Genomic DNA, 24,956 nt, shown 5'->3' with positions numbered 1-24,956 from the left:
TGTCAAAGGGGTCACCATCTTCAATTTTTTAATAATTAAGTCATGGATTGAACTCCCAATATTTTTTTAAATCAGGACACCACAGATCAGATCATGACAAGAAACTTACAATTGGATGTCATGATCTGCTTTGCTATCCCTGAAACTGATACAGAATTTCCTACTATGACAGCCTCGGGAGCAAACACGCACTTCCTCCCTACCAGGCTTGTCTTGCTTTGCATCTGAGAGTTCGGCTCTGCCCCCAGCAAGCAGGGAAGAGAGGCCCTGAGAGCAGCGAGGGAGCCTGCAAATAGGAAGGCAAGACAACCCCTTTAGCAAATCGTCATTTCTTTGGGGGACAACTCGTTTGATGAACTGGATGACTTTCATGCTTCAGAGCAACCTGACTACCATATTAAGTTCCGTTTCGTTTATCCTTTTTTTTTTAAAACTGTTATTTTTTACATTGTATTTGTATTTCATTGTATTTTCAGATTTTGATAACTGTTAATTATTTTTGTATGCCCTTTCCTGTGGTTATTAGAACTTCACTTTAACAAAAGCCTTCTTGTATTCTAAATGATTCTACGACCTTAGAAGAAGCGTTATGTGTATTTGTGCCTTAAAGCGGACCTTTCACCGCTCCTGACATGCCTGTTGGAGTAACAATTCTGGAGCATCTATTCTTCTGGCTCCATGTTGTGCCATTCCTTTATTATTACTTCTAGAAGTTATGAGTGAATTGCTATTAGCCTTCAGTAAGGGTACAGAGGGGTGGTTACAAGTTGGAGGTGTGTCCCTGCACAGACTTACTCTATCCAATCAGTGCTGCCATTTTTAGACTGTGCAGGTACACCCCCCCAACTGGTTACCTCCCCTCTGTACCCTTACTGCAGACTGCTAGCAATTCATTCATAACTTCTAGTAGAAATAATAAAGGAATGGCACAACATAGAGACATAAGAATAGATGATGATGATTATTTTTTGGGGGGGTGGAGTGGGACATTGCAGGGCTGGAACAGCTGCCTGTCATCTTTGTTATAATGTATACGAGGAAACTATCATGAATTATAGTGTAAATCTACTTTAGCTCTCTTGCTGGTGTAGCTTTCAGTTTTGGTGCACCGACCTGTACAAATGTGCCACGATTATTATGAGGCAGGTGCCTGGTAATAATTGTGGTGCATCTGACCCCAGCTGGGTACAGGCTAAGACCGGTTTGCAACACGTCAGTCTTAGTAAATGCCCCCCTCCCTGCTTAATTTATGTCCAGCACTACTTTAAATAAATCCCTCCCTAAAAAAAACATTGCCTTTCTCTAATCTCTTTTGCTTTCAGGAAACACTACCTGGTCTGTTGGTCAGATCTTCCTCCAGTCACCATGGGAGTTCCTCAGAATGAGCATGGTGGATCAAATAACGGTTTTCATGCCAGGTAAGGAACATTATTAGAAAATTGGCAATGATTCATTAAAAGGGTATTCCCATCTCAGACAATGGGGGCATAACGCTCGGCTATTTTCGGCCACGCATGCACGGTGTGCCCTCCTTCACTTTTCCGGCTCAGTTTACGAGATAGTTGCGGGTCCCAGAGGTGAGACGCGCACCTATCAGACATTAACGATATGGCCCCATTGTCTGAGATAGGAATACCCCTTAAATAATGATTCCAGTTTTTGCTGCTCTATAAGTAGACTGTGGTTTCGTAGTGCAGGTGTAGCTCATATTATAGTCACAAACACAGGTGGATTTCTGATGTACTGTATTCACTTCTCGGTCTACGCTCAGGATTGATTGGCCTGTCAATTGTCATTTAGAGTAATACAGTCCATTAGTAAAACAGAGCTAACACTCCAACTCCGTGTCCTGCAGTTCTCACACAGTGATATGACTTCAGTGCCCGCCATGCATGCTCCAACTCTGTGACTTGATGCATAGGAGAAATCTGATATCTTCCTCATCTGTATTTCTGAGACATCTGCCCATTTGACACATGGAAGGAGCAGTGCTGGGGAATATTAATATAGCGATGCGTCTCTGCGCAAGCTGTAGAGGTGAAGTAATGCTGCGTAAGAGATTGTGCCTGCGAGGAATTCATGTGTCAGTGCTTCTGCTTGTCCTTTCAGAATGAAGCAGATATTTCCGTGAGACACAAGACATGTTGACGTGCATTCATGAATAAGTTAGATTTTTCAGAAATGCAAACTGCATCTCTCACATCATCGGCAACAGTAAATAAATCGATGGCAAATACATAGTGATTAGAAATAGTCTATAGCCCATATTTAGAACTAAGAATTTCCCAGTTTGCCACCTGACATTATGGCATTTTTGTATTTTTTAGCATTACTTCCTACCTTTGTGTTTCTAGGAGTGCGATAGTGTGCACATAACCTTAATATAGCGTGTTAGTATAAATGTATCATAGGCATCAGTACTATAATAATAATAATTTATAATACTGATATTGTAATCTATGTAAATGTATACCAAGCCATTCCATGCCGTTACCATTAGGATCTGCTTGAGGTCTCATGCACACAACCGTATCCATTTTGCAGTCTTCAAAATACGGAGGCAGTCCGCATTATTTTTTGAGGACCCATTTTGAGTACATATTCTTATCTTTTTGCGGAATGACTATAGGGATGCAGAAAGCACACGGATGATCCATTTGCTTTCCGCATTCATATGTACATTCCGGAAAGAGAGAGAAACATCTTGGCCGCAAAATGTGGACCACAAACCTATTATAGTCAATATGTCCCCAAAAAATACAAATACAACATGAACAGTATCCCATATTTTAACGGATCTGCAATTTGTGGACTGCAAAATACATAGGGTTGCGTGCATGAGGTCTTAGGCTAGGTTCACCTTTGTGGAGGAGGCTGTGGTAGGAGCCCCCATCACAGAATCTGGCAAAGGAAAACAGGGGAAAATACAGCTGCATCGAAAGTCCACACTGGAAACCAGACAGATCTCCTATACAGGAGCAGAAAACTTGGGATTTCACCCACATATGGGAACCTAGCCTTACCGAGGTGCACCTTGGACTAATATGTGCCAAGTTCATGTATTTCAGCTGATATATTAGACTTCAATTGGTTAAAGTATATTTTAGAACTATATTTCAAGCATATAACAGTCCATTTGACATTCATTTAGTACATTTCTCATCCACATCAGTGACCGAGGATGCTGCTCTTCTCTGTTGCCTGGATACATCCCCTTGGCAGTAGCTTTTCCTATTAGCAGCAATGGTTTTGCAGCACTGTGTTCTCAGTAATATCCTTATTCAGCCTAGGCAGCAAACACGGGTAATGACAATATGGTGGCTTTAATGGCTGCCCCCCTATTCCCACTTATTCATGGTCATAAAAAGCTCTATTTCATACAAAAGGTTTCATTGTGATCATTGCATTGTGGCTTGGTGTACCGGGGACCTCCATCTAGTTCTGACTAGGAGGACATCGGTGTGCAACATGCATGTTCTATGTGCTTGAGCTGTAGTTTTCCTCTTTACGTGACCTAGTATACAGCCATGGATACTTGAGATAGGAGCATACTTTACGAGCAACATCGGGCACATGGACTAGTGAAAGTGAATGCCTTCTACGCAAGTCGCTGTAAAATGTTTGTGCTCTTATATCTTAGGCTTAGACTATCTGCATGCTATGAAAAACAAGATCTGATTGCGTTTTATATTTATTTCAGTAGTATTTAATATTTCATGTTTATTATTTCAGGTCCAAAGGTTGGATGTCTTAATAGTGTGGCTTATGCATCAATGATCCCACTCCAGACACTGCAAAATTTCCTCCGTTTGGTAGGTTTTATTGTAAATATTTTATGTACAAGGTCATGCTTAGGATTTTAACAGTGATGGCTTATTGCTAGTACGTGTGCCATCACTTCCTTAGGCTACATTCACACCAGCGGTTTTGCTGGATCCGTCATGGATCAGAAAAAAAACGCTTCCGTCATAATAATACAACTGTCTGCATCCATTTTGAACGGATCCGGTTGTAGTATCTCTAAAATAGCCATGACGGATCCGTCTCTAAAACCATTGTAAGTCAATGGGTGACGGATCCGTTTTCTTTTGTGTTCGGGAAAACGGATCTGCCTCCATTGACTTACATTGTGTGTCATGACGGATCCGTCTTGCTCCGCACCACATCGCAAACAGAAAAAAAGCTGCTTGCAGCGTTATTCTGTTCGCGATAGGGACCAACCAAACGGAACAGAATGCATTTGATACATTCCGTTCAGTTCAGTTTTGTCCCCATTAACAATAAATGGGGACAAAACGGAAGCGTTTTCCCCCGCTATTGAAGGGAAAGCGCAGATGTGAAAGTAGCCTTATCCACGTGGGTTCGATAGCTGGGATCTCCACTGATCATGGTCAAGGCCTCCACATTGTTTTGTGATTCAACAAGCCTACCAAAAGAGAAATTTCAATGTGGATGTTGCTGCGATTCCACAGTGGAATCTGCAAGATCACGGCATAAATTGAGATGCTGTGAATTTCAAATCTACACTTCATGTCATTGTTCACTGTAGATTTTTTTCACAGCATGTGGATGAGATTTCATAACACCTCATCCACACTGCTGCACAAATCTGTGGTGTTTACACCCCTTATAAATGCACCCAGCAAAGCTACGGTGCAGAAAACTGCAATACAGGCCCATACAGTGTGTGTTTATATAGCATTAACAATCTGGCAATTATAACAAACTGCCATTCAATATTACAGAGGTTGTCTGGTTTCAGGATACCTGGACAACCCACTAGAACAGGTTGCAGTGAAAAACAGGTAAGTACCCACGCCCGGCAGGGTCCTGTTTACCCAGCTGCAGTGGTGATCTCATGTTGACAACACATTACCTATGTAGCCAATCACTGGCCTCTGCTGTGCATAGAAAGAGGTCAGTGATTGGTTGCAGTGGTCACATGTAATTGACGTGATGTCACCGCTGCAGCCAGGTAAATAGAGCCTGGCTAGGAGAAACGGAGCATTGGCGGGGGATCTGGCAAGTACTGTAAGTGCTTGCTCTTTTTTCATTGCAGCTTGATTTCATCCTGAAAAACTTAAGGCCTAAATGGAGCTCGCTCATGATTTCACTCCCCTCTAAAAGAGTAATGGCTCTATGGGACTATGACTTTTATTATATTTTCCCCTTATAGAGCTACTATTTTTTTAGGGAAATGTATCCACAGGTGACTACATGGTTCTCTCCATATCATATCTAAAGGTGGAAGCACAACTTATAGAGGTTTCATACGTTTAAGTTTTAGATTTGAAAGAAATGTGTCACCACATAAAACCAGATAGTAACACACATCATTTTCTTCTAATTTCTTTTTATTTTCTGATTGCAGATATTTTTATTCTATAAAAATTGCTTTACAGCAGCCCCATGGGCCCTCATTGACCTCTATGGGAGAGTTTTCCAGGCATGTTCTGTGACTTATGCAGAGGTCATTGTACAAGGGAAGAATAGATAAGCTTTGACAATCACCTCTTGTGAATGGTGGACCCTGTCTTATCTATACACAAAGGCAGGGGCGGACTGGGAATTTAAAGTGGCCCTGGAAAATAAACTAAAAGTGGCCCCATGTTGTGGTGGGTCCAAATTGACATTATTTACTGCTGAGAGCTTACTATGTACCCGACCAGCGACAAAGAAGGGGGCTTGGCGGCCCCCTGGGCATCAGCCCACCAGGATATTTCCCTGTAAGTGACATAATTATAGGCAGGATTAGAATAACAGATAATCAGCTAACTGCAGTAAAGTGATCTGTACAGACCAAGAAGTGGCACCTATTATTAGGCTTAGTGGCCAGTGCAAAAACTGCAGGATTTTATCTTTTTAGTTTAAATATAAATATTGACATGGAAAATTTAAAATAACATCACAAATGCTTTAAAAATATGTTAAACATAAAAATGTGATTTCAACAATAGGTCATTTTCTGATGACACATTCCCTATAAGGAGGAAAATCTTGACGCATTGTAATTAGCCTTTTTATTTCTTTTCCTGCCTTCTCCAGATGTTCTAATTCATGCAATCATGGCAAACTTGTTTATATTACTGCTTGCTCTGGGGTTGTCATGGTTGTTCTGTTCTGCTTTTGTGTTTTTATAAGTGGATCTTATATGATATGATGTCCATGCACAATTAGAGGCCTTTTACACCAGCCATGGGTCTGGACAGTTATCAGGGGCGAATATTACTATGTGCACTCCTTCCCCCAATGATTGACCCGTTTAAAGGTGCCACCAATCACGAGCAAAACACTTATTTCTTGGGTGACAGCATATTTGATGCAGCACCCAAAATCACTGTTGCCAGCACATTTTCCTGTGTGAACCTTATACTTTGTATTGTAGAATCACAGTTAAGACAGTAACCCGTCAGAGGGTCAATATGCTGAAGTGGTATAGATCCAAATAGACTACTCACAAAATACCACCCAAATCTAAAACGTTGCCTTTATTTTAATTACCTTTCCCTGATTCTCACTTTATGCTATATAGCCCTGCCTATAGAACGGAATAGCCGCCCCGATAGGGGCGATCCCGTATTCAGGAACCTACTCATAGCCCTTGGATGGCCCTGAAGATGGATTATAGAGGCAGATCAAGATAAGGTGCCATAGAACGGGTCTATTCAATGACCTACTCTAAATACACAAAATAATGAAGGCTGAGTACATCAAAATAATAAATCATTGCTGAGTACATCAAAATGAATACTTGCTGAATACATAGCAATGGATGAATAGATGCCCAATGCAATTTCTGCAATGTCGGATTATATCCTTATATGCAAAAAGACACCTTCAATTTCCAAAGATAGTTACATACAAAGTATAGGTCCCTTCATGCCAACGCGTTTCGCCCAGTACATAAAATGGGCTCATCAGGGGACATCAATGCAGTATTTAAATAGGCATCAGAAAATTTTTCACATAAATGATCCAAACTAATGTTCAGCAATTTTGTCAACACCGGTTGCTCATTTGATAAAACACTCGGCAAAAAACAAACAATAATACGGTTGGGCTAGTGAGCCCAAACAACGCCCTCACACTTAGTACCGGTGAAAAAATATATATATATCTTCATATAGGATGCAAATTAGATATTAATAAAACCATTATTGTCAAAATAGAAGGGACTTGCGTTCCCCATATGTTTAACCCAAAATGCCAGTGTGGTTGCTGCTCGATGGCATAAGCGGGCTGCTATGACATATTGTCTGTGTCACATCGTCAGTCTGTATAGTGGAGTGAAGCTTTTCTTCAGGGCGTTGCGATTTTTTTCAGGTTAATTGTCAGCAACGTCCATTTGAATTACCTACAGGCCAGCAAGCTCATCACCTGAACACTTCCAGTTGTAGCTATTCTGATAACATATTGATGTTGGTTCTCTTCGAAACACACATTTCATGTTTTAAAAGCAAATGACACCGTGAACCCAAACCTAGACCATATTAAGATAAGCTCTGCTGCTCATCATGTCTATGTTGTCATGTGCCTGGTTATCGGTGGTACACGCTGATAAAGCGTTTCCATTCAGGTGAAAATGGCCTCTCAAAGTCAAATATATGATAAGAGAAACAGGTGTGGAGATTTACTATTAGTATTGTAAATATAGGCAGCCCAAAACTAGACCAGGTTGCCAAATGTGTCACAGTGGCTCACAAAATTGGAAGAAAAAACATCCAGCTCCATGTTCAAGCAGGAAATACTTTTTATTGATGCGGTTAAAAATCTTCATACAGGATAGTTTCGTCAACGCGTTTCAGACCATATGACCATTTTGATGTCATGAGGAAGGACCAAAATTGTCATATGGTCTGAAACGCGTTGACGAAACTATCCTGTATGAAGATTTTTTTAACCGCATCAATAAAAAGTGTTTCCTGCTTAGACGTGGAGCTGGATGTTTTTTCTTCCAATATTTGTTCAACTGCAACCAGGTGCGGTATCCTTGCTCATCTAGCAGAGGAAGAGGTGAGAGCTGCCTTTACCATTATTGTTCAGTGGCTCACAATGTGTGATAGATATGATGCCTCTTCCGCGACACATTAGACACTTTTCTCTTCCTTGCCACCTCTTGGTTGGATTACTTTACAACGACATTTTGTGCAAAAGTTTTTGGTGAATTTAAGCCACTTCCTCTTTTTCCAAGCCACATTCCTTCTCTTTTCGAAACTTTCTAGAGTTGCAAAAAGTGTCTAAAACATTAGTAAGTATACCTCAATGTCTCATTGACAGAAGTTTTCTCCAATGGGAGTGAGGCCTAAAGGTAGTCACTAGAGATGAGCGAACTTCTGTTTTAAGTTCGGCGTCTAAAGTTCGGCTTTCGGTTAGCGGAGGATCCCGAAATGGATTCCGAATTCCGTTGTGGTCCGTGGTAGCGGAATCAATCATGGCCATTATTGATTCCGCTACCACGGACCACAACGGAATTCGGAATCCATATCGGGATCCTCCGCTAACCGGAAGCCGAACTTTAGACGCCGAACTTAAAACAGAAGTTCGCTCATCTCTAGTAGTCACACATATTCAATAGCTGTCTGCTGAACGATCTTTTGGCTGACGACTCGCTATCTCCCCGATTCTTCAGTACACATACATGATCGGTTCTGCCAAACATGTATGTGTATTCAGTGGGGTGACAGAAGGAAGCTGCTGTCAGACTCTTCTGCTGGCGGCTTATTTCCTGAGAGAACAAAAGAATCACTTCAATCTATCTTCTCCCAACGGCATCTGTCCGGGGGAGAGTCAGGACTTTCAAATACACATTAGACCATTCTCCGTAAAATAATACCATCAAGAGATCTGACCTCCTATATGCATTAAATGACTACTACATGGTAATGTAATATACTATTCTCTGTGAATAATGGAAGCATTCAATGTCACGTATACAAATGATTGATTTATCATTTATGTACCTGTTGTATTGTAATGACATTATTTATATCATTCCCATGTATATGGAGGTTACTAATGTTAGCATTGTATTTTCAGGTTGAACAGTATCACAATATTATCTTCCAAGGTCCAGAAGGAAGCCTTCAGGAGTACATAGTGAATCAGCTATCCTGCTGCATCAAGGTATCATGCGGTGGCTGCTTGTTGCGTATGGCTGCATATGTACAGCTCTAGAAGAGTAATAAATGGTATCTTTTCATGACAGCACAAAGAAGAGGCGACTGGATTTAGCTGTGATATTGTAAAGGTTGAGGTGGAGTCTGAGTTATCGAAACAGCAACTCGTAGACATATTCATCAATTCGGGTAAGCAGCCTATGAGATGACGTGATGCCGTTGTCCTAGAACAAACCGCAAAATGCGCTGACTACCTAATGCCTATTCCATTTATGTCATATCAATCCATTGTCAGGGTAGTTATTGATTTACCTGCCTTATCATTAAGTGATATTAACGTTCATTAATATTGACTGTATGGTAAATATAGGCATGTGCACAGAGTGGTCCTTTGCGTGCCCATGTACACTCTGGTCTATATTTTTATCGTATGTTTTTGTAGTAACTAGTTTCTATAGGTTTGGATATTTTACTGTATCTGTGTAAGACACTTGTTTTTTTTTTTGATCTGGTACTATATCTGTGGAGTAAAATAATCCACTTTCTACACTTATTCTGTTCATATTTACATGCTTAGCGTATGTATCTAACAGCTAAGAGCTCCGAATTGTGTGTGTCTCGCTGCGCACACCGTACTCTATCCCTTAGTTCCATGAGGCATGCCTTAAGGGCTCATGCACATGAACATCCTATCTGCATTTTTTGTGGGTCGGATGCGGACCCATGCAGTGAAGCCACAAAAGATGTGGACAGCACCATGTGTGCTGTCTGCATCTGTATGTCCGTTCCGTGGTATCCTCAAAAATGTAGAACATGTCCTATTCTTGTTCACGTTACAGACAAGGATAGGACTGTTCTATGATGGCCCGAATGTTCCGTTCTGCAAAACGCGCAATGTATGCGGCCAGTATCCGTGTTTTGCAGATCCGCAATTTGCAGACCGCAAATCAGGCAACGGTCATGTGCATGAGCCCTTAGGGTACGGCCACACAGTCAGGTTTCTGCATGTAGTTTTGGAAGCCAAAACCAGGAGAGAATTCAAAAATGAGGAGAAGTCGTATCTGTCCTTTATACTTTCTCTTCTTCCAAAACTGTATCAGGAAACCTGACCGTATGGTCGTACCCTCAACAAACCGGTAGTCTCTTGTACGGTATAATGTGGTAGCATGCAGTGTATCATTTACAACACCTTTAGACTACGCTTTTATATTAAATTGGTCAATGATGACCTATCCAAAAATCACTGTGATTTACCGTATACTATACATTTAAGTTGGTTGTACAAACATATTTTATTACAACAGACACGCTGATTATTACTAGCAACATGATTGTTCGAACTGCTATCTGTTTGTAGTGATTACTGCCATTGTTTCTTTCTGGTTATCCTGTAGGGTTACCAGTATATTCTTTACCTGTTCTGCTTTTCTGTTCAGGCTGCCTGATTCCAGTTACTGACACCCCTCCATCAAAGAAGAAAACCATTATTGTTCTGGAAAAGTTGGAGAAGGTCTCCATGTTGGAGTTGCTTGGAGACTTAATGTCTTCATTAGAAAATCGAGGCTTGGAAAATCCATTCTGTGTTCAGAGAGGTGAGTAATGAATACATTGTTTGTACTGATTCTTTCTTGAGTGTTGTACTTATCACTGTCACATCTTATGTGTTTGCTTTTTTAGCAAACGGCGTGTCCGAGGCATATTACTTCCATGAAGATTGCTTTTTGATGGGTACAGTGGGAAGATCGCGTCTACAAGGATCTGAACTACTAGTTCAGCAGCATTTCCGTTGGGTTCAGCTGAGGTGGGATGGAGAGCCAATGCACAATTTACTCCAGAAGGTTTTGAAGAGGAAGGTTTTACTGAAGGTATAACTTTAATTATTGTAGTATGGTTAATGCCTACATTACGGTACATTATTCAAGTCACATTCTAAGGGGTTTTCTGTACATTTGATTTATGTGTTTAGCATAAAGGGGTTCTCCAGAGACATGAAATGGTGCTTAAATACTTTTCTCTTTACCTTCTCGTTCTCCAAATCCTAAGCTTAGTAAACTTAGGGTGACACATCACTAATATACAAAAATGTAAGCAGACCAAGCTTTACACCTAGGTTTTTCCTTTGCCTATGAGTACACTTTAATATTCAGCAGAAGAATATGTTAGAATAGCACAGTTTATTAGGGGACAAGCTTCTGTAAAGCAGTTGCATTAGGTCTAGGACAAGATAGGTCTACTTAAAATACTTCTTGCATTCACATTACAAGTGTGAAATAATTAAATGCCATTGAATTTTTACATAATCACCATGTCCTTAATAAGAGTTGTTGGAGAAAGGTCACTATTGATTTGTAGCCTCAGCACATCCAGAATGCAGAACTATTGATCATCCTTGCTGTGTTTGTAAGGCCGAATGCACACGGCCGTGTTCCGCGGTCCGTGGTATGCCGGGCTGGATTCCTGTTCAGAGCAGGAGCACACGGCGTCATTGGTTGCTATGACTCACTCGTATAGTGTATTACTGTACAGCGGCGGCGGCATGAAGCGCACGGCGTCATAGCAACGCCATGCGCTCCTGCTCTGAACAGGAATCCAGCCCGACATACCATGGTGCGCTCTCGGCCGCGGAACACGCCTAAGACTAATGAGGAGTTCTGTGCAACATGTTTTACCGTCACATTGTGCAGGGTAATTCATGCTGATCTATAAATGTAAGAGAACTCGCATTAGTGATTAGGAGATGGGTTTAGATATTGAGCTACAGTACATCTTTAAAAAAACTGAAACTAATTGGAAGGTATTAGTTATGCATGCCTTTGCAATACCATCCATTTGAATACTTGATAAGGCATTTCCATTGCTATTAGAATTTACGATTCTAATACTCAAATATATCACTGGTTAAAGGGGTTGTCTTATTTAGACGACCCCTGTTCAAATGGCATTAGGAAACTGATTACGGTTGGTTGTTGAGGGTACCAGCAGTGGGATTCCCTATGATCACTTAATTATTGTGAGTCCTTTCTAATAAAAATTGTTTGTCCAATGTGGCCAAATACGAACTGCACACCTTTAAGGCTGTATTACATTAAAAGATTTAGCAGGCATTGTCGGAAGGGGAAGCGTTCCTTCCCGGCAATCGCCTGCTGGTTAGTGAAGGAGAACGCTGCTATTGCATGCAGCAATCTCCTCCGCAGTATGGGGAGGAGCGATCACTAATGCCATCGCTTGTCCCCATACTGACTCATTGTTTGCCGGCAGCAGATCGTGATTAGACAGCAGACAACAATGATTTTTAAGCATACTTAAAAATCGAGATTGCCCGATGAATGAAGATCTGTCCATTCAGCTGGTAATCGGCGGCACTTTTAGGGCTATATTACACAGTCACTTCATCGCTAACGAGTATGCCTATGAATTCTCGTTAGCGATGATCTGGCCGACCATTGGCAGGTCTGATACAGCCCTTAGTTTCATGCAAAGGTGATTTACGAAGAATCATAGGTTTTTGGATGTTCATTGGAGATCTAAACAAAACCACTACAGAAACATGCCCCCTCCTAAAGTCATGTCCATTTTTGTTTTAGCTGTGTTGTAGTATTCCGGTAGTATGCTTTGGCAGAGGAGTAGACTACTGGAATTACGGTATCTGGCATAGCAGTACACACCATTGGGGCCCGCATTCACTACAGGGAGTGCAGAATTATTAGGCAAGTTGTATTTTTGAGGATTAATTTTATTATTGAACATCAATCAAGTTCTCAATGAACCCAAAAAACTCATTAATATCAAAGCTGAATATTTTTGGAAGTAGTTTTTAGTTTGTTTTTAGTTTTAGCTATTTTAGGGGGATATCTGTGTGTGCAGGTGACTATTACTGTGCATAATTATTAGGCAACTTAACAAAAAACAAATATATGCCCATTTCAATTATTTATTTTTACCAGTGAAACCAATATAACATCTCAACATTCACAAATATACATTTCTGACATTCAAAAACAAAACAAAAACAAATCAGTGACCAATATAGCCACCTTTCTTTGCAAGGACACTCAAAAGCCTGCCATCCATGGATTCTGTCAGTGTTTTGATCTGTTCACCATCAACATTGCGTGCAGCAGCAACCACAGCCTCCCAGACACTGTTCAGAGAGGTGTACTGTTTTCCCTCCTTGTAAATCTCACATTTGATGATGGACCACAGGTTCTCAATGGGGTTCAGATCAGGTGAACAAGGAGGCCATGTCATTAGATTTTCTTCTTTTATACCCTTTCTTGCCAGCCACGCTGTGGAGTACTTGGACGCGTGTGATGGAGCATTGTCCTGCCTGAAAATCATGTTTTTCTTGAAGGATGCAGACTTCTTCCTGTACCACTGCTTGAAGAAGGTGTCTTCCAGAAACTGGCAGTAGGACTGGGAGTTGAGCTTGACTCCATCCTCAACCCGAAAAGGCCCCACAAGCTCATCTTTGATTATACCAGCCCAAACCAGTACTCCACCTCCACCTTGCTGGCGTCTGAGTCGGACTGGAGCTCTCTGCCCTTTACCAATCCAGCCACGGGCCCATCCATCTGGCCCATCAAGACTCACTCTCATTTCATCAGTCCATAAAACCTTAGAAAAATCTTGAGATATTTCTTGGCCCAGTCTTGACGTTTCAGCTTGTGTGTCTTGTTCAGTGGTGGTTGTCTTTCAGCCTTTCTTACCTTGGCCATGTCTCTGAGTATTGCACACCTTGTGCTTTTGGGCACTCCAGTGATGTTGCAGCTCTGAAATATGGCCAAACTGGTGGCAAGTGGTATTTTGGCAGCTGCACGCTTGACTTTTCTCAGTTTATGGGCAGTTATTTTGCGCCTTGGTTTTTCCACACGCTTCTTGCGACCCTGTTGACTATTTTGAATGAAACGCTTGATTGTTCGATGATCACGCTTCAGAAGCTTTGCAATTTTAAGAGTGCTGCATCCCTCTGCAAGATATCTCACTATTTTTGACTTTTCTGAGCCTGTCAAGTCCTTCTTTTGACCCATTTTGCCAAAGGAAAGGAAGTTGCCTAATAATTATGCACACCTAATATAGGGTGTTGATGTCATTAGACCACACCCCTTCTCATTACAGAGATGCACATCACCTAATATGCTTAATTGGTAGTAGGCTTTGGAGCCTATACAGCTTGGAGTAAGACAACATGCATAAAGAGGATGATGTGCTCAAAATACTCATTTGCCTAATAATTCTGCACGCAGTGTATAAGGGCATCTGTCAGGTTTCCAGCATGAATGCCAGCTTTCTAACGGAAAAAAGCTTCATGCAGTATTTTTTTATGACAGAAAGCTGGCATTCCTGCTGGAAATGTGATGGATCCCATTATAGTGGATGGGGATCCAGCGGGCCTCTGTGGTGCATGGCCATGCTGGATATAGTAATTTTGGTAGTCCGCTCCTCTGCCTCAACAGACTACCGGAATACTGTAACACAGATGTGTACCTAGCCTTAGTACTCTAGGGGATCTGTTCAGTGCACTCCATCTGTATGGTTATTGCTACTTTCCATTCTTATTTGGACACTAAATTATAACAGTGTTTTCCAAACCTACCCTCAAGGAATCTTAGGCTGTATACAGTTTAGTTGATTTAATCACTAAATCAATAACTAGCACATATGTTTCCACTATGAGATATGGCCTGTTGGGGTTCCTTGAGTTCAGGTTTGCAAAACACTGCGCTATAGTATTCTTGTCATGCAATTTATTATTTGCATATGCTTGCACAGGGTATTCTCCATTTTAGGCAACTGTCTATGACCTTAAAGGGGTTGTCCGGGCTGTTCGTATTGATGACCTATCCTCTGGATAGGTCATCAATATCAGATCGGCATGGGTCCAACACCTGGCACCCCAGTGCTGCCTCCTCTTCATTGTTTACCTGCTCGCCATCGCATCCGCAGCGGTGAGCAAGTTTAATTACATCCAAGCCATCCCATTAATTTCAATGGGACGATACACTTTTATAGGAGCGATCCATCCCATTGAAATGAATGGGACAGCTTGGGTGTAATTATGCCTGCTCACCGCTGCGGATGCGACAGCGAGCAGGTAAACAATGAAGATGAGGCAGCGCTGGCACAGCGCGCACCTTCTCTTCAAACAGCTGATCGGTGGGGTGCCGTGTGTCGGACCCCAGCCAATCTGATATTGATGACCTATCCTGAGGATAGGTCATCAATAAAAATAACTTGGACAACCCCTTTAAAGGCCACATGGTGAAGTCCAACTTTCAAGCAAGTTTGGGGGTTCCTGTAAAACTTGATGGCCACAGTTAACCACAGTTCTTTTATCGAGCATCTTTTTAGGTTTAGGTTCGTTGTCGTATTAGTAATTCACCAGGCACAGTAGATTATTTTGTCCTCACATACGTTTAAAAGCTGTATTTAAATAAGTACATGTTATATACTGCTTATCCTAAACTGAAATGCATCTCATTTGTTCTGTCTTTTAGTTCAAAGGTAAAATGCCTTTACCCAGTGAGCCTTTATGTAGAGGCACAGACTGGATATACACTGTTTGGCACCAGCTGAACTCCTGCTTATCCCGCTTAGGCACACCAGAGGCCCTTATTGGACCACAGCTATTTATGTCTTGTCCAATAGTACCTGGAAATCTTCATGTAATGGTGAAGTAAGTATACATTTCTATTTCCTTATATCTGTCTTAACCCCCTGGTGCAAAATGACATATATGTACGTCATCTTCTTCAGAGTGTTGTACATGTATGTCATCGTGAACACATGTAAACGTGGCATGTAGGACTGAGGAAGGAGCTTCCTTCTGTTATACTATTACACCCCCGTCACGTAATTGCAAGATGCTGATGTGCAGCTCTGGCAGTGGGGGGAGGTGGGGCCCAAAGGTCTAACATTATAGTGCACCTCAGTTCAACCACTAATAGGATACCTATCAATGTTATGTTAACTGCCATAATAAACTTCAATACAGAAGTATTGCAGGTTATTATACCAGGGATCAGGCTAATGCATTTTCAGGTCCTCTAGTGGTACTAAAAAACTGTCAAAAAAAATAAAAATGAAAAACTAAACAAACCAGCACCTTTATAATGTATAGATATGAAAACGCAGGTGCACGCTACCTTGGCTAAAACACAAAAATAAAATATTAGGGAACATGTAAAAAAGAAAAATAATTTTCCCCATAAAAATGCTTTATTATGCCAAATTATAAAAAGATAATATGACAAAGACAGGTGCACTCTGCGGTCTTACTAACCCTCATACTGGTGTAAAATTTAGAGATTAGCCAACATGTCCTACTTGGAGGACATGTCTGAGCCCGAACACCGCGCCAAGGTTTCTCAAGTAGCTTAGGGCCTAACGCTAAACCTACCTGGGCCATATGGGCAATACCAGGAGCCAGTGGGCGAATTACAGGTGCGCAAGGTCCGACTCACAGCAATCTCCCAGTAACCTCCAGCCTGTGACCATGCATACAAATTATAAAAAGCAAAAAGTACAAAAACGTGATCAAAAAGTTGTATGGTACCAATGAAACACATGGCAACACAAAACGTTTTAAATTTTTTTATTTATGTATTTATTGTGCAAAAGTAGTAAGACATAAAAAAAACTATATATATTTGGTAAGGATGTAATCTTACTGACCCACAGAATAAAAGTAACATGCCATTTATGCCACAATGTACAAACGTACAAAATTTCAATTGCAAATGGCAAAATACCAGTAGTTTTTCTTTATTCTCACCATAAAGAGTAATAAATGTTAATCAAAAAGTTGTATTTACTGAAAAATATAAATTACCCAGCAAAAAAACAAGCCCTCATGCAGCTATGTTGATGGTAAAATAAAAATGTTGTGGCTGTTGGAAGGCAGGCCTGATGATTAAAGAATACCAAACACCATTGCTGGCTTGTAATGTTATCCTTCAGAGCTTAAATCCTGCATTTCATCTTTCTTGGTCAGCACACAAGAACATTTTAGAGTATATAATAACCACATTTTGTGTTATTCTTGAATATATAGTGCATACTTTCCAAAGAGTCAGGATGATGTTTTATTTACTGAGCTTTATATTTTTTTCAGTCAGTGCCTGATATAAGGCCTTGAAGTAGAGTGATGTTAATGAGTTGTAGAAGTGGTTTATGTTACTTTAGTCGCCTACAATGAAACATTATCTGTATTTCTAGGTGGATGTCAAAATTGTGGAATGCAGTGATAGTTCCAAAAGTCCAGGAAGCAATTCTATCCATTGCCACATCAAAAAGGCCCTCTGTTCTCGGACGTGTTACAGCTACGAAAACTCCAAGCCAAGGTCAACAGGCGATTGTTAAGGCTGCACTCAGCATTCTGCTTAATAAAGCTATTCTGCATGGATGCCCAATTCCAAAAAATGGTAAGAATAGCCGATACAATAGCTATGATTAATATTTAGAAGTAAAAATATGACTATTGACTTTTTGTAGAACTTTTAATAAATTTTCACTTTGAACTACAGCTGTAATCCAAAGTAGTAAAATATGTATGCAATCTTGTGCACTGCAGCAGTCACTCATCAAAATCAGTTAAAAGGGCCACAAAAAGTCTCTTTACTGCTGTCCCTTCATTGTCATAAAAACTTCTACAAAAAGTCTAGGTAGCTCCAGCCTTAAAGCAGAACTTGAGTAGTTGGTTTCTTGGACTTTAAAGAGGTTCTCCGGGCTTTTAATATTGATAACCTATCCTCAGGATAGGTCATCAATATCAGATCGGCGGGGGTCCGACACCCGGCAAACCCGCCCATCAGCTGTTTGAAGAGGAGGCGCGCACCGTACCAGCGCTGCCTCCTCTTCACTGTTTACCTTCTCGCCGTCGCCTCTGCAGCAGTGAGCAGGTGTAATTACACCTAACCGTCCCATTCATTTCAATGGGACGGATCGTTCCCATACACTTGTATAGGAGCGATCCATCCCATTGAAATGAATGGTACGGTTTGGGTGTAATTACACCTGCTCACCGCGGCAGAGGCGACGGCGAGAAGGTAAACAGTGAAGAGGAGGCAGCGCTGGTACGGTGCGCGCCTCCTCTTCAAACAGCTGATCGGCGGGTTTGCCGGGTGTCGGACCCCCGCCGATCTGATATTGATGACCTATCCTGAGGATAGGTCATCAGTATTAAAAGCCCGGAGAACCACTTTAAGAAGCAAAGGTGCTAAGGTGTTCTGAAGGGGATCTGATTCTGATGCTAGACAGTGTCAAAAAAACATATACAAGGTTCTGAAATAGGTCACAATAACTGACCATTCTGTGCAAAGTCTGGCCGGATTTTAGTCTGGCCTGGGGTCCAAATCAGAGTTATTAAATGTCAGATGTGGTGCGTTCACACTTTTGGCGAAATTTCCTAGAAAGTTCCCCGCACATATCTTACCTCTATTTGAAACTAGATGGTTTATACTCCTTTTATCATATTTAATTGGAATAAAAATTGGTCTTTTATGCCCCCTAGTGGCCAACTGAGTATAGAGAATTTATGATCTATAGCAAAGCAGAACAGTTTGCCTCAGGGTTGTGTTCCACACATTTGGCTAGGGAGCAGGGGCGGATTGGCAAATCTTGCGGTGGGCCAATGCCCAGGGGGCCATCTGAGCCCTCCTCTCGGCTGCTGTCCAGGTACATAACCATCTGATGCTCTCAGCATTTGTTAATTCTAGGATCATCAGGCACTTATGCAGTGAGCCAGCAGCCACAGGTGCCCTCCTGAATCCAACTGTATCACCATCCTCAGGACAGTGATAGGGCAGTATATTATGCTGCACTGTGGTATTTGCTTTTTCTGGCACGGTATTTTGTGCTGCACTATGGTATTGCTGACCCCCCTGCTTCGTTGGCCCTGCCTATTTGTGGCTTGCGTTGGCCCTGCCTACTTATTTTGCCCTGTCTTTTGTCAACTTGGACTCGCCTACAACATGGGGCCACTTTAAGTTCCCAGGCCGCCCCTGTCAGGGAGTTATGGAAACAGTGGAGCAACGGCCGCTGATTACTGAAGCACATGGAAACCTAACATCTGTTACGTAGCATATAGAACATTGGCTTTGTTCTTTACGGCTTACTGATGTTGCATGAAGACCCCAACTTCTTATATGTAAATGAAATGCATTTCTTAATTTGCAAGACATACAGGGGGACATTTATCAATAATGGTGTAATTTTATGCAAAAAAATACTAACATTACAAATTAAAAGTAGTGATTTGTTTCACTTCTTATATCAAAAGGCGCACGCCACTTTTAAAATCTGACTTATTAAGATAGAAACCTGATTATCTGCCTATTTGTGACATTTTAACACCAATGGCGCTAAATGTGACTTTCTTAAAGGGTTTCTGTAACCTGAAAAATGGGTATTAAGCTGGCTAATGTCATCTGAACATAACTATATTAGTGCCATCTCACTGCCTGAACCCTTTTTTTGAGAAAAACTAACTTTTATAATATGCTAATTAGCCTCTGGGAGGGGGGGCTCCTAGAGGCTCCGTCTGCCCACCTCTTTTCACGCCCTTCTTCTCTTGATTGACAGGGCCAGGCAACGCTGCTCTCCTCCCGCTGGCCGTGTCTGCAGTGTAAATCTCGCGCCGTTCAGTATTCGGCGCAGGCGCAGTGAGGAAGCCAGCAGCCGCCGAGCGTCCTTCCCTCACTGCGCCTGCGCCAAATACTGAACGGGATGGCGCAGGTGCAAGATTTTCGCAGTAGACACGGCCGGCGGGAGGAGAGCAGCGTTGCCTGGCCCTGTCAATCAAGAGAAGAAGGGCGTGAAAAGAGGTGGGCAAATGGAGCCTCTAGGAGCAGGTGCAATGACCCCCCCCCCCCCCCCCCTGCACCTAGAGGCTGATTAACATATTATAAAAGTTAGTTTTTCTCAATAAAGGCTTCAGGCAGTGAGAGGGCACTAATATAGTTATGTTCAGATGAAATTAGCACATCGCTAATGTCCGCCAGCTTAACACCCATTTTTCAGGTGACAGAAACCCTTTAAACCAAAATGTGCCATTTCAGCCACCCCTGTCAGACCACACTTTAGACTTTTGAAGCATATTTCAACTTTTGAAGCATATCTGCAACATTTCCACCGGTAAATTGTGACTTTTGTTTAAGACTCGGGACGTTTTGGTTAAATGTCGATTTCCTGACAGAACACTGCTGTTTAGCTCATTTATATTAGATAAAATAAATGCCTCCTGTTTTGATTCTTACCTATCACTTGTTCCCACGGCGAGTTGGTCTTTCTTTTCATAAATGCAATTTTTTGGATAATCTTTGTTCCATAAATGCGACTTTCTACACAACACACCACCACATAAGCTAAATTAATGGGCCCGGAACAATTTGAGCCTTTTCTGCCAATAAGAGGATGATAAACGAGGTGAACAATGCGCCAATTTGATAGCCCCGCCCACTTTGACATTTATAATTCATTTCTGACTTGATGCATTCTTTATGGTGAAAATTCTGGAGAAAACTTGATATATTTGGAGCAAATCAAAATGCCATTTTTTTGCCGCATTTTACACCATAATGCTGGTGCAACATGCTTAGTAAATGTCCCCCACAGTGTATCTCAATCAGCATTTTGACCAGGATCTTCCTCAGATGATGCCTACTTAGAGATAGTAACAGAAAATAAAAAGTCAAATCTAGTTATAGAAATGATAATGGTGAATTATGCCAGTGTTAAATCAGCAATAGTAGCCAAGCAAATGTACTGAATTCCAACGTGCAGGCATGAAAGGAATCCAAACCAAGATAAAATAGCACATGGAATTTTACATAATATCCCTTTTTTATTGCTCCTGTTACAGCCGATGTCACAATTGCAAGAAGTGAAAAATATAATAAAAGAAAGCAGTGTATAGGTGGCAACCATATTTTCTCTTCTTTCATCACTGTCTACCACCCTACCTGTGCCCTGCATTTACAGATACTTGCTGGATGGCTGTCCCGTTCTTCCCTATTAATTGAATTGCTGTTTAGACTGTTATTTTGTAATGTCTGATTTGTTGCTGTGGAATATGTTGGTGTTTTATAGATATAGATTTTTATGTTATTGGCAGGAATTTCTTTCCCAGCAGTAAGTAGTAGTACAAACATTGGGGCGCCCCTATTGGTGTCACAGTACAGGACATTTTTGTGGCAGGAGGCATCAAACTGATTGCTCATACAGTATGCCATTTACAGCTCCTCCCCCTTCCCCATCACTTCCTGTGTCAGCAGTACAGCTCCTCCCCCTTCCCCGTCACTTCCTGTGTCAGCAGTGATATCACAGATACATTGGTGCACATTGCTGATACCCGCCAGTCTCCAACCAAAGATGGAGGAGAGCGTGAGGAAGGGGCTGTCTTTGCTAGATTTCAGCAAAGTGCTTGTTTCTGCAGTTACTGAATTTCTGGCAGGCTGTCTAAGGGGGGACATATTTATAGATGTAATTTACTGTTTATGTTTTTGAAGGTTTAGTGTCCCTCTAAGACAGGCATGCTCAACCTGTGGCCCTCCAGCTGTTGCAAAACTATAACTCCCAGCATGCCCGAACAGCCGGCAGCTATCAGCCTACAGCAGGGCATTGTGGGAGTTGTAGTTTTACAACAGCTGGAGGGCCACAGGTTGAGAATGCCTGCTCTAAGAGATATTGGTATCATTTTATTGGTTATTTGTGCAGTGGGCATGAAAACAGATGTGAATGTTTAGCATTGTGTGTAGAACGGTATAATATATAGACAGTGACATTTCATTTTTTATAACCATTTATTATTTCAGATATAGAACAATATATGGCAGATTTTAAAGGAGGAAGTTTTACTTTATCAATGAGCTCCACTTATAAGTGTGGAGGAAAGAAGAAAGGAGAAAATGGAGCCTGGAGAAAAGTCAGTACAAGCCCTCGTAAAAAGTCTAACCTGAATGCCTCATGGAGCTCTACAGAAGAGAGAAGAAAAGGTGATATATATATACAGTATTTGTATATATTATATATAATAGGACTGGGGTAAGCATCTAATCCTCAGGGGTCTAACTGCTGGAGCTACCAGCCATTACAAAGGTCCTGAAGTGCCCCATGAGAACGGAGCAGTAATGCACATGCATGACCATGGCTCCATTCACTTTTATGGGATTTCTGGAGATATTTCAAGCTCTGTACTCGGCAGTCCCATAGAGGTTGATAGAGGATAAGTATTGCTAATGGGAAAACCATTTTAAAGGAGTTTCTATGTAATAATTAGGGATGAGCGAATCGACTTCGGATGAAACATCCGAAGTCGATTCGCATAAAACTTTGTTCAAATACTGTACGGAGCAGGAGCTGTAAACAAAGTTTTATGTGAATCGACTTCAGATGTTTCATCTGAAGTCTATTCGCTCATCCCTAGTAATAATATGAACTTCAGCACACCATGGTAAAATTATGTAGACATTTAGTGACATCCCCTTAGCAAACTGCGGGATCACAATCTTTAATTGACCCAGCCATTTTGCCAACATCTTGTATTGAACACATGCCGATGAGTCCTCACATCCATGAGCTCATGTCTCTGCCCGCCCACCGGTTGTTGATTCATATGGAAAAAACTTGTCAATCAGAGGCAGGAGGGCGGGAGAGCCATGAGCTCATGAATATGGGGACTAATTGGCATGCACTGGAGCTGTTAGGATTTATAAGTGAGGGCAGCAGAAAATTGGTGACAGATTCCCTTTAATTCAAGGCAACAACTGAAGCAGTGAGTAGTCTCTTTTCCCATGGTGACCACTAACCGCTTCACTGCACCAGAGCATACTTCTGTTTACCACCAACGGCAATAGTGTTTGATAAAGGTCACTCAGACCGAAACATTACACGTTTTGTTGCCTTTAATTAACAATAACATTAATTGGATCTACTAAATTTCAACATGTTGCGCTGAAGTTCATATTACTACATAATGTTATGGGTTGAGACCCTAACCGAAGTGCCACGAAACCTATTACACAGATGAGTCCATTATTATGACCACTTCTTACTTTCTACATCAGCAGTCCGTAGCTCATGAAGGGAGTCACGTGTTGCGAGCTGGCTTAGTGAGTATATAAGGTGTGCGATAGGCTGTCTACACACACATCCCTCGTTGCTGTCATGGGTAAAAGTATCAGAGTTGCAAAAAGAGATGATTATTGGCTTTCTGGCGAAGGGTGGCAATATTTCTGAAACTGTGCAGTTTGTGTTTCTTTTTGTTGGACTGCGCTGCCTCAGAAGTCGTAGAAATTCCACATTCGGAACCAGTCAAATCGCGGACATGGGAAGCCTCTCCTCCTCTCCCTTCCAAGCTTCTATGGAACACCAAAAATGCAGCCAATAGTGAAGTACCGTCATGCAAATTGGAGTAAAACTGGTTTTATTATACTTACAATATACAGGTATAAACGAGCAATGTACAAAGGATCAATCATCCAACCCGGGTTTCGCTCAGTCGAGCTTCGTCAGGGGTATTCATCCCGCCCCTTCCAGGGCGGTCTTATAAGGGGTCAGGTTGGTTCACACCCACCTCCCCGCTCACACATGATCCAATTCATTATAAAATAAAATATTTAAAACATCCAGTAATATAAATACATATCCATCAATAGCATGTCAAATACATAAAAATTACAAATACATAAAAGCAAAGACATTTCACATTAATCTACCATATATCGATACATAAACTTCTACACCAATCTTAGACCACACGCATCACACTGCAACCAATTTCATTCATTCTACTCCTTCTACGTCATTTAACACATGACCACATTACTCCTATCCACCTTCTCGTCGTTTGTGACCTGTTTGCGTGCTGCTGTGATGAAAGTGTAATACAACAGCTCAGTGAACCCTACTGCATATGGGGCTCTAAAACAGGTGGATGGCCACTGCACCTCTGATTGCATTCTCCGATGAGTTACGTTTTCTGCTTAATCACATGGAACAAAACACCCTTCAAGCATTGCTGGAAGAACACAAGCTGGTGGCAGCGTTATGGTCTGGGGAATGTTTTTTGTGACAAACTCTGTGTCCACTCATCTATGTTTAAAGTATTCTCAACCTATTTGGGTATGAATCCATCCTAGCAGATCACGTACACCCATACATGCTGTGTCTTTCCTGGAGCAGATGGGATCTTCCAGCAAGACCATGCGACATGTCACATGGCTAGAAATGTTTGACATTGGTTGGAAGAGCATGACCAAGACTTCCAGGTACTACCCTGGGCCCCTAATTCCACAAACTTGAACCCAGTTTAGCGAGCATTTTTGGGACCACCTCTATCATCGCATTCGCTCTATAGATCTCCCCCCCCCCCCACACCCATCAGCAGCTGTTGGATGTTCTGTAGTCAGCATGGCTCCAGAAACCTGTGACAACCTACCAGGACCTTATTGAGTCACTCAGAGCCTGTCTAGCTGCTGTCCGTGCTGCACATGGTGATTAATCTGGATATTAACTGGTCGTCATAATAATGTGACTCGACTGTGTATTAAGTTTATAGTATTGAGTTTCTAGTAATGACAAACTCACTTTTGAATGTATCCACTTTGGCAAATAAAAATAAACCATCTGATAACAAGTGTGTGTGAAATTTACTTTATATACACTGCCCGTCCACAAAAAAAGTCGCCACCAAAAATATTTAGTTGGACCGCCTTTAGCTTTGATTACGGCACGCATTCGCTGTGGCATTGTTTTGATAAATCTTGTGACATTGCAGAAGCTTATTTCCATCCAGTGTTGCATTCATTTTTCACCAAGATCTTGCATTGATGATGGTAGAGTCTG

General features: G+C 41.6%; 1 protein-coding gene across 1 annotated transcript in view; it reads left to right on the top strand.

Annotated features, from left to right (window-relative positions):
- CTTNBP2 (cortactin binding protein 2) overlaps positions 1–24,956 on the top strand; it is a 164,589-nt gene that overhangs the window by 130,509 nt on the left and 9,124 nt on the right. Inside the window, exons 11-19 of the mRNA XM_040411467.1 lie at positions 1,323–1,418; positions 3,733–3,812; positions 9,037–9,123; positions 9,206–9,305; positions 10,553–10,708; positions 10,794–10,981; positions 15,611–15,789; positions 17,331–17,536; positions 21,926–22,105. Of these exons, the coding sequence (XP_040267401.1) occupies positions 1,323–1,418; positions 3,733–3,812; positions 9,037–9,123; positions 9,206–9,305; positions 10,553–10,708; positions 10,794–10,981; positions 15,611–15,789; positions 17,331–17,536; positions 21,926–22,105 (1,272 nt within the window). The remainder of the gene's footprint in view (positions 1–1,322; positions 1,419–3,732; positions 3,813–9,036; positions 9,124–9,205; positions 9,306–10,552; positions 10,709–10,793; positions 10,982–15,610; positions 15,790–17,330; positions 17,537–21,925; positions 22,106–24,956) is intronic.

Source organism: Bufo bufo, chromosome 1 (assembly GCF_905171765.1).
Source record: "Bufo bufo chromosome 1, aBufBuf1.1, whole genome shotgun sequence".
In the NCBI taxonomy this organism is placed as follows: Eukaryota; Metazoa; Chordata; class Amphibia; order Anura; family Bufonidae; genus Bufo; species Bufo bufo.
The sequence above is the reverse complement of the archived record's forward strand: the minus strand, read 5'-3'. Positions and strand labels throughout refer to the sequence as shown.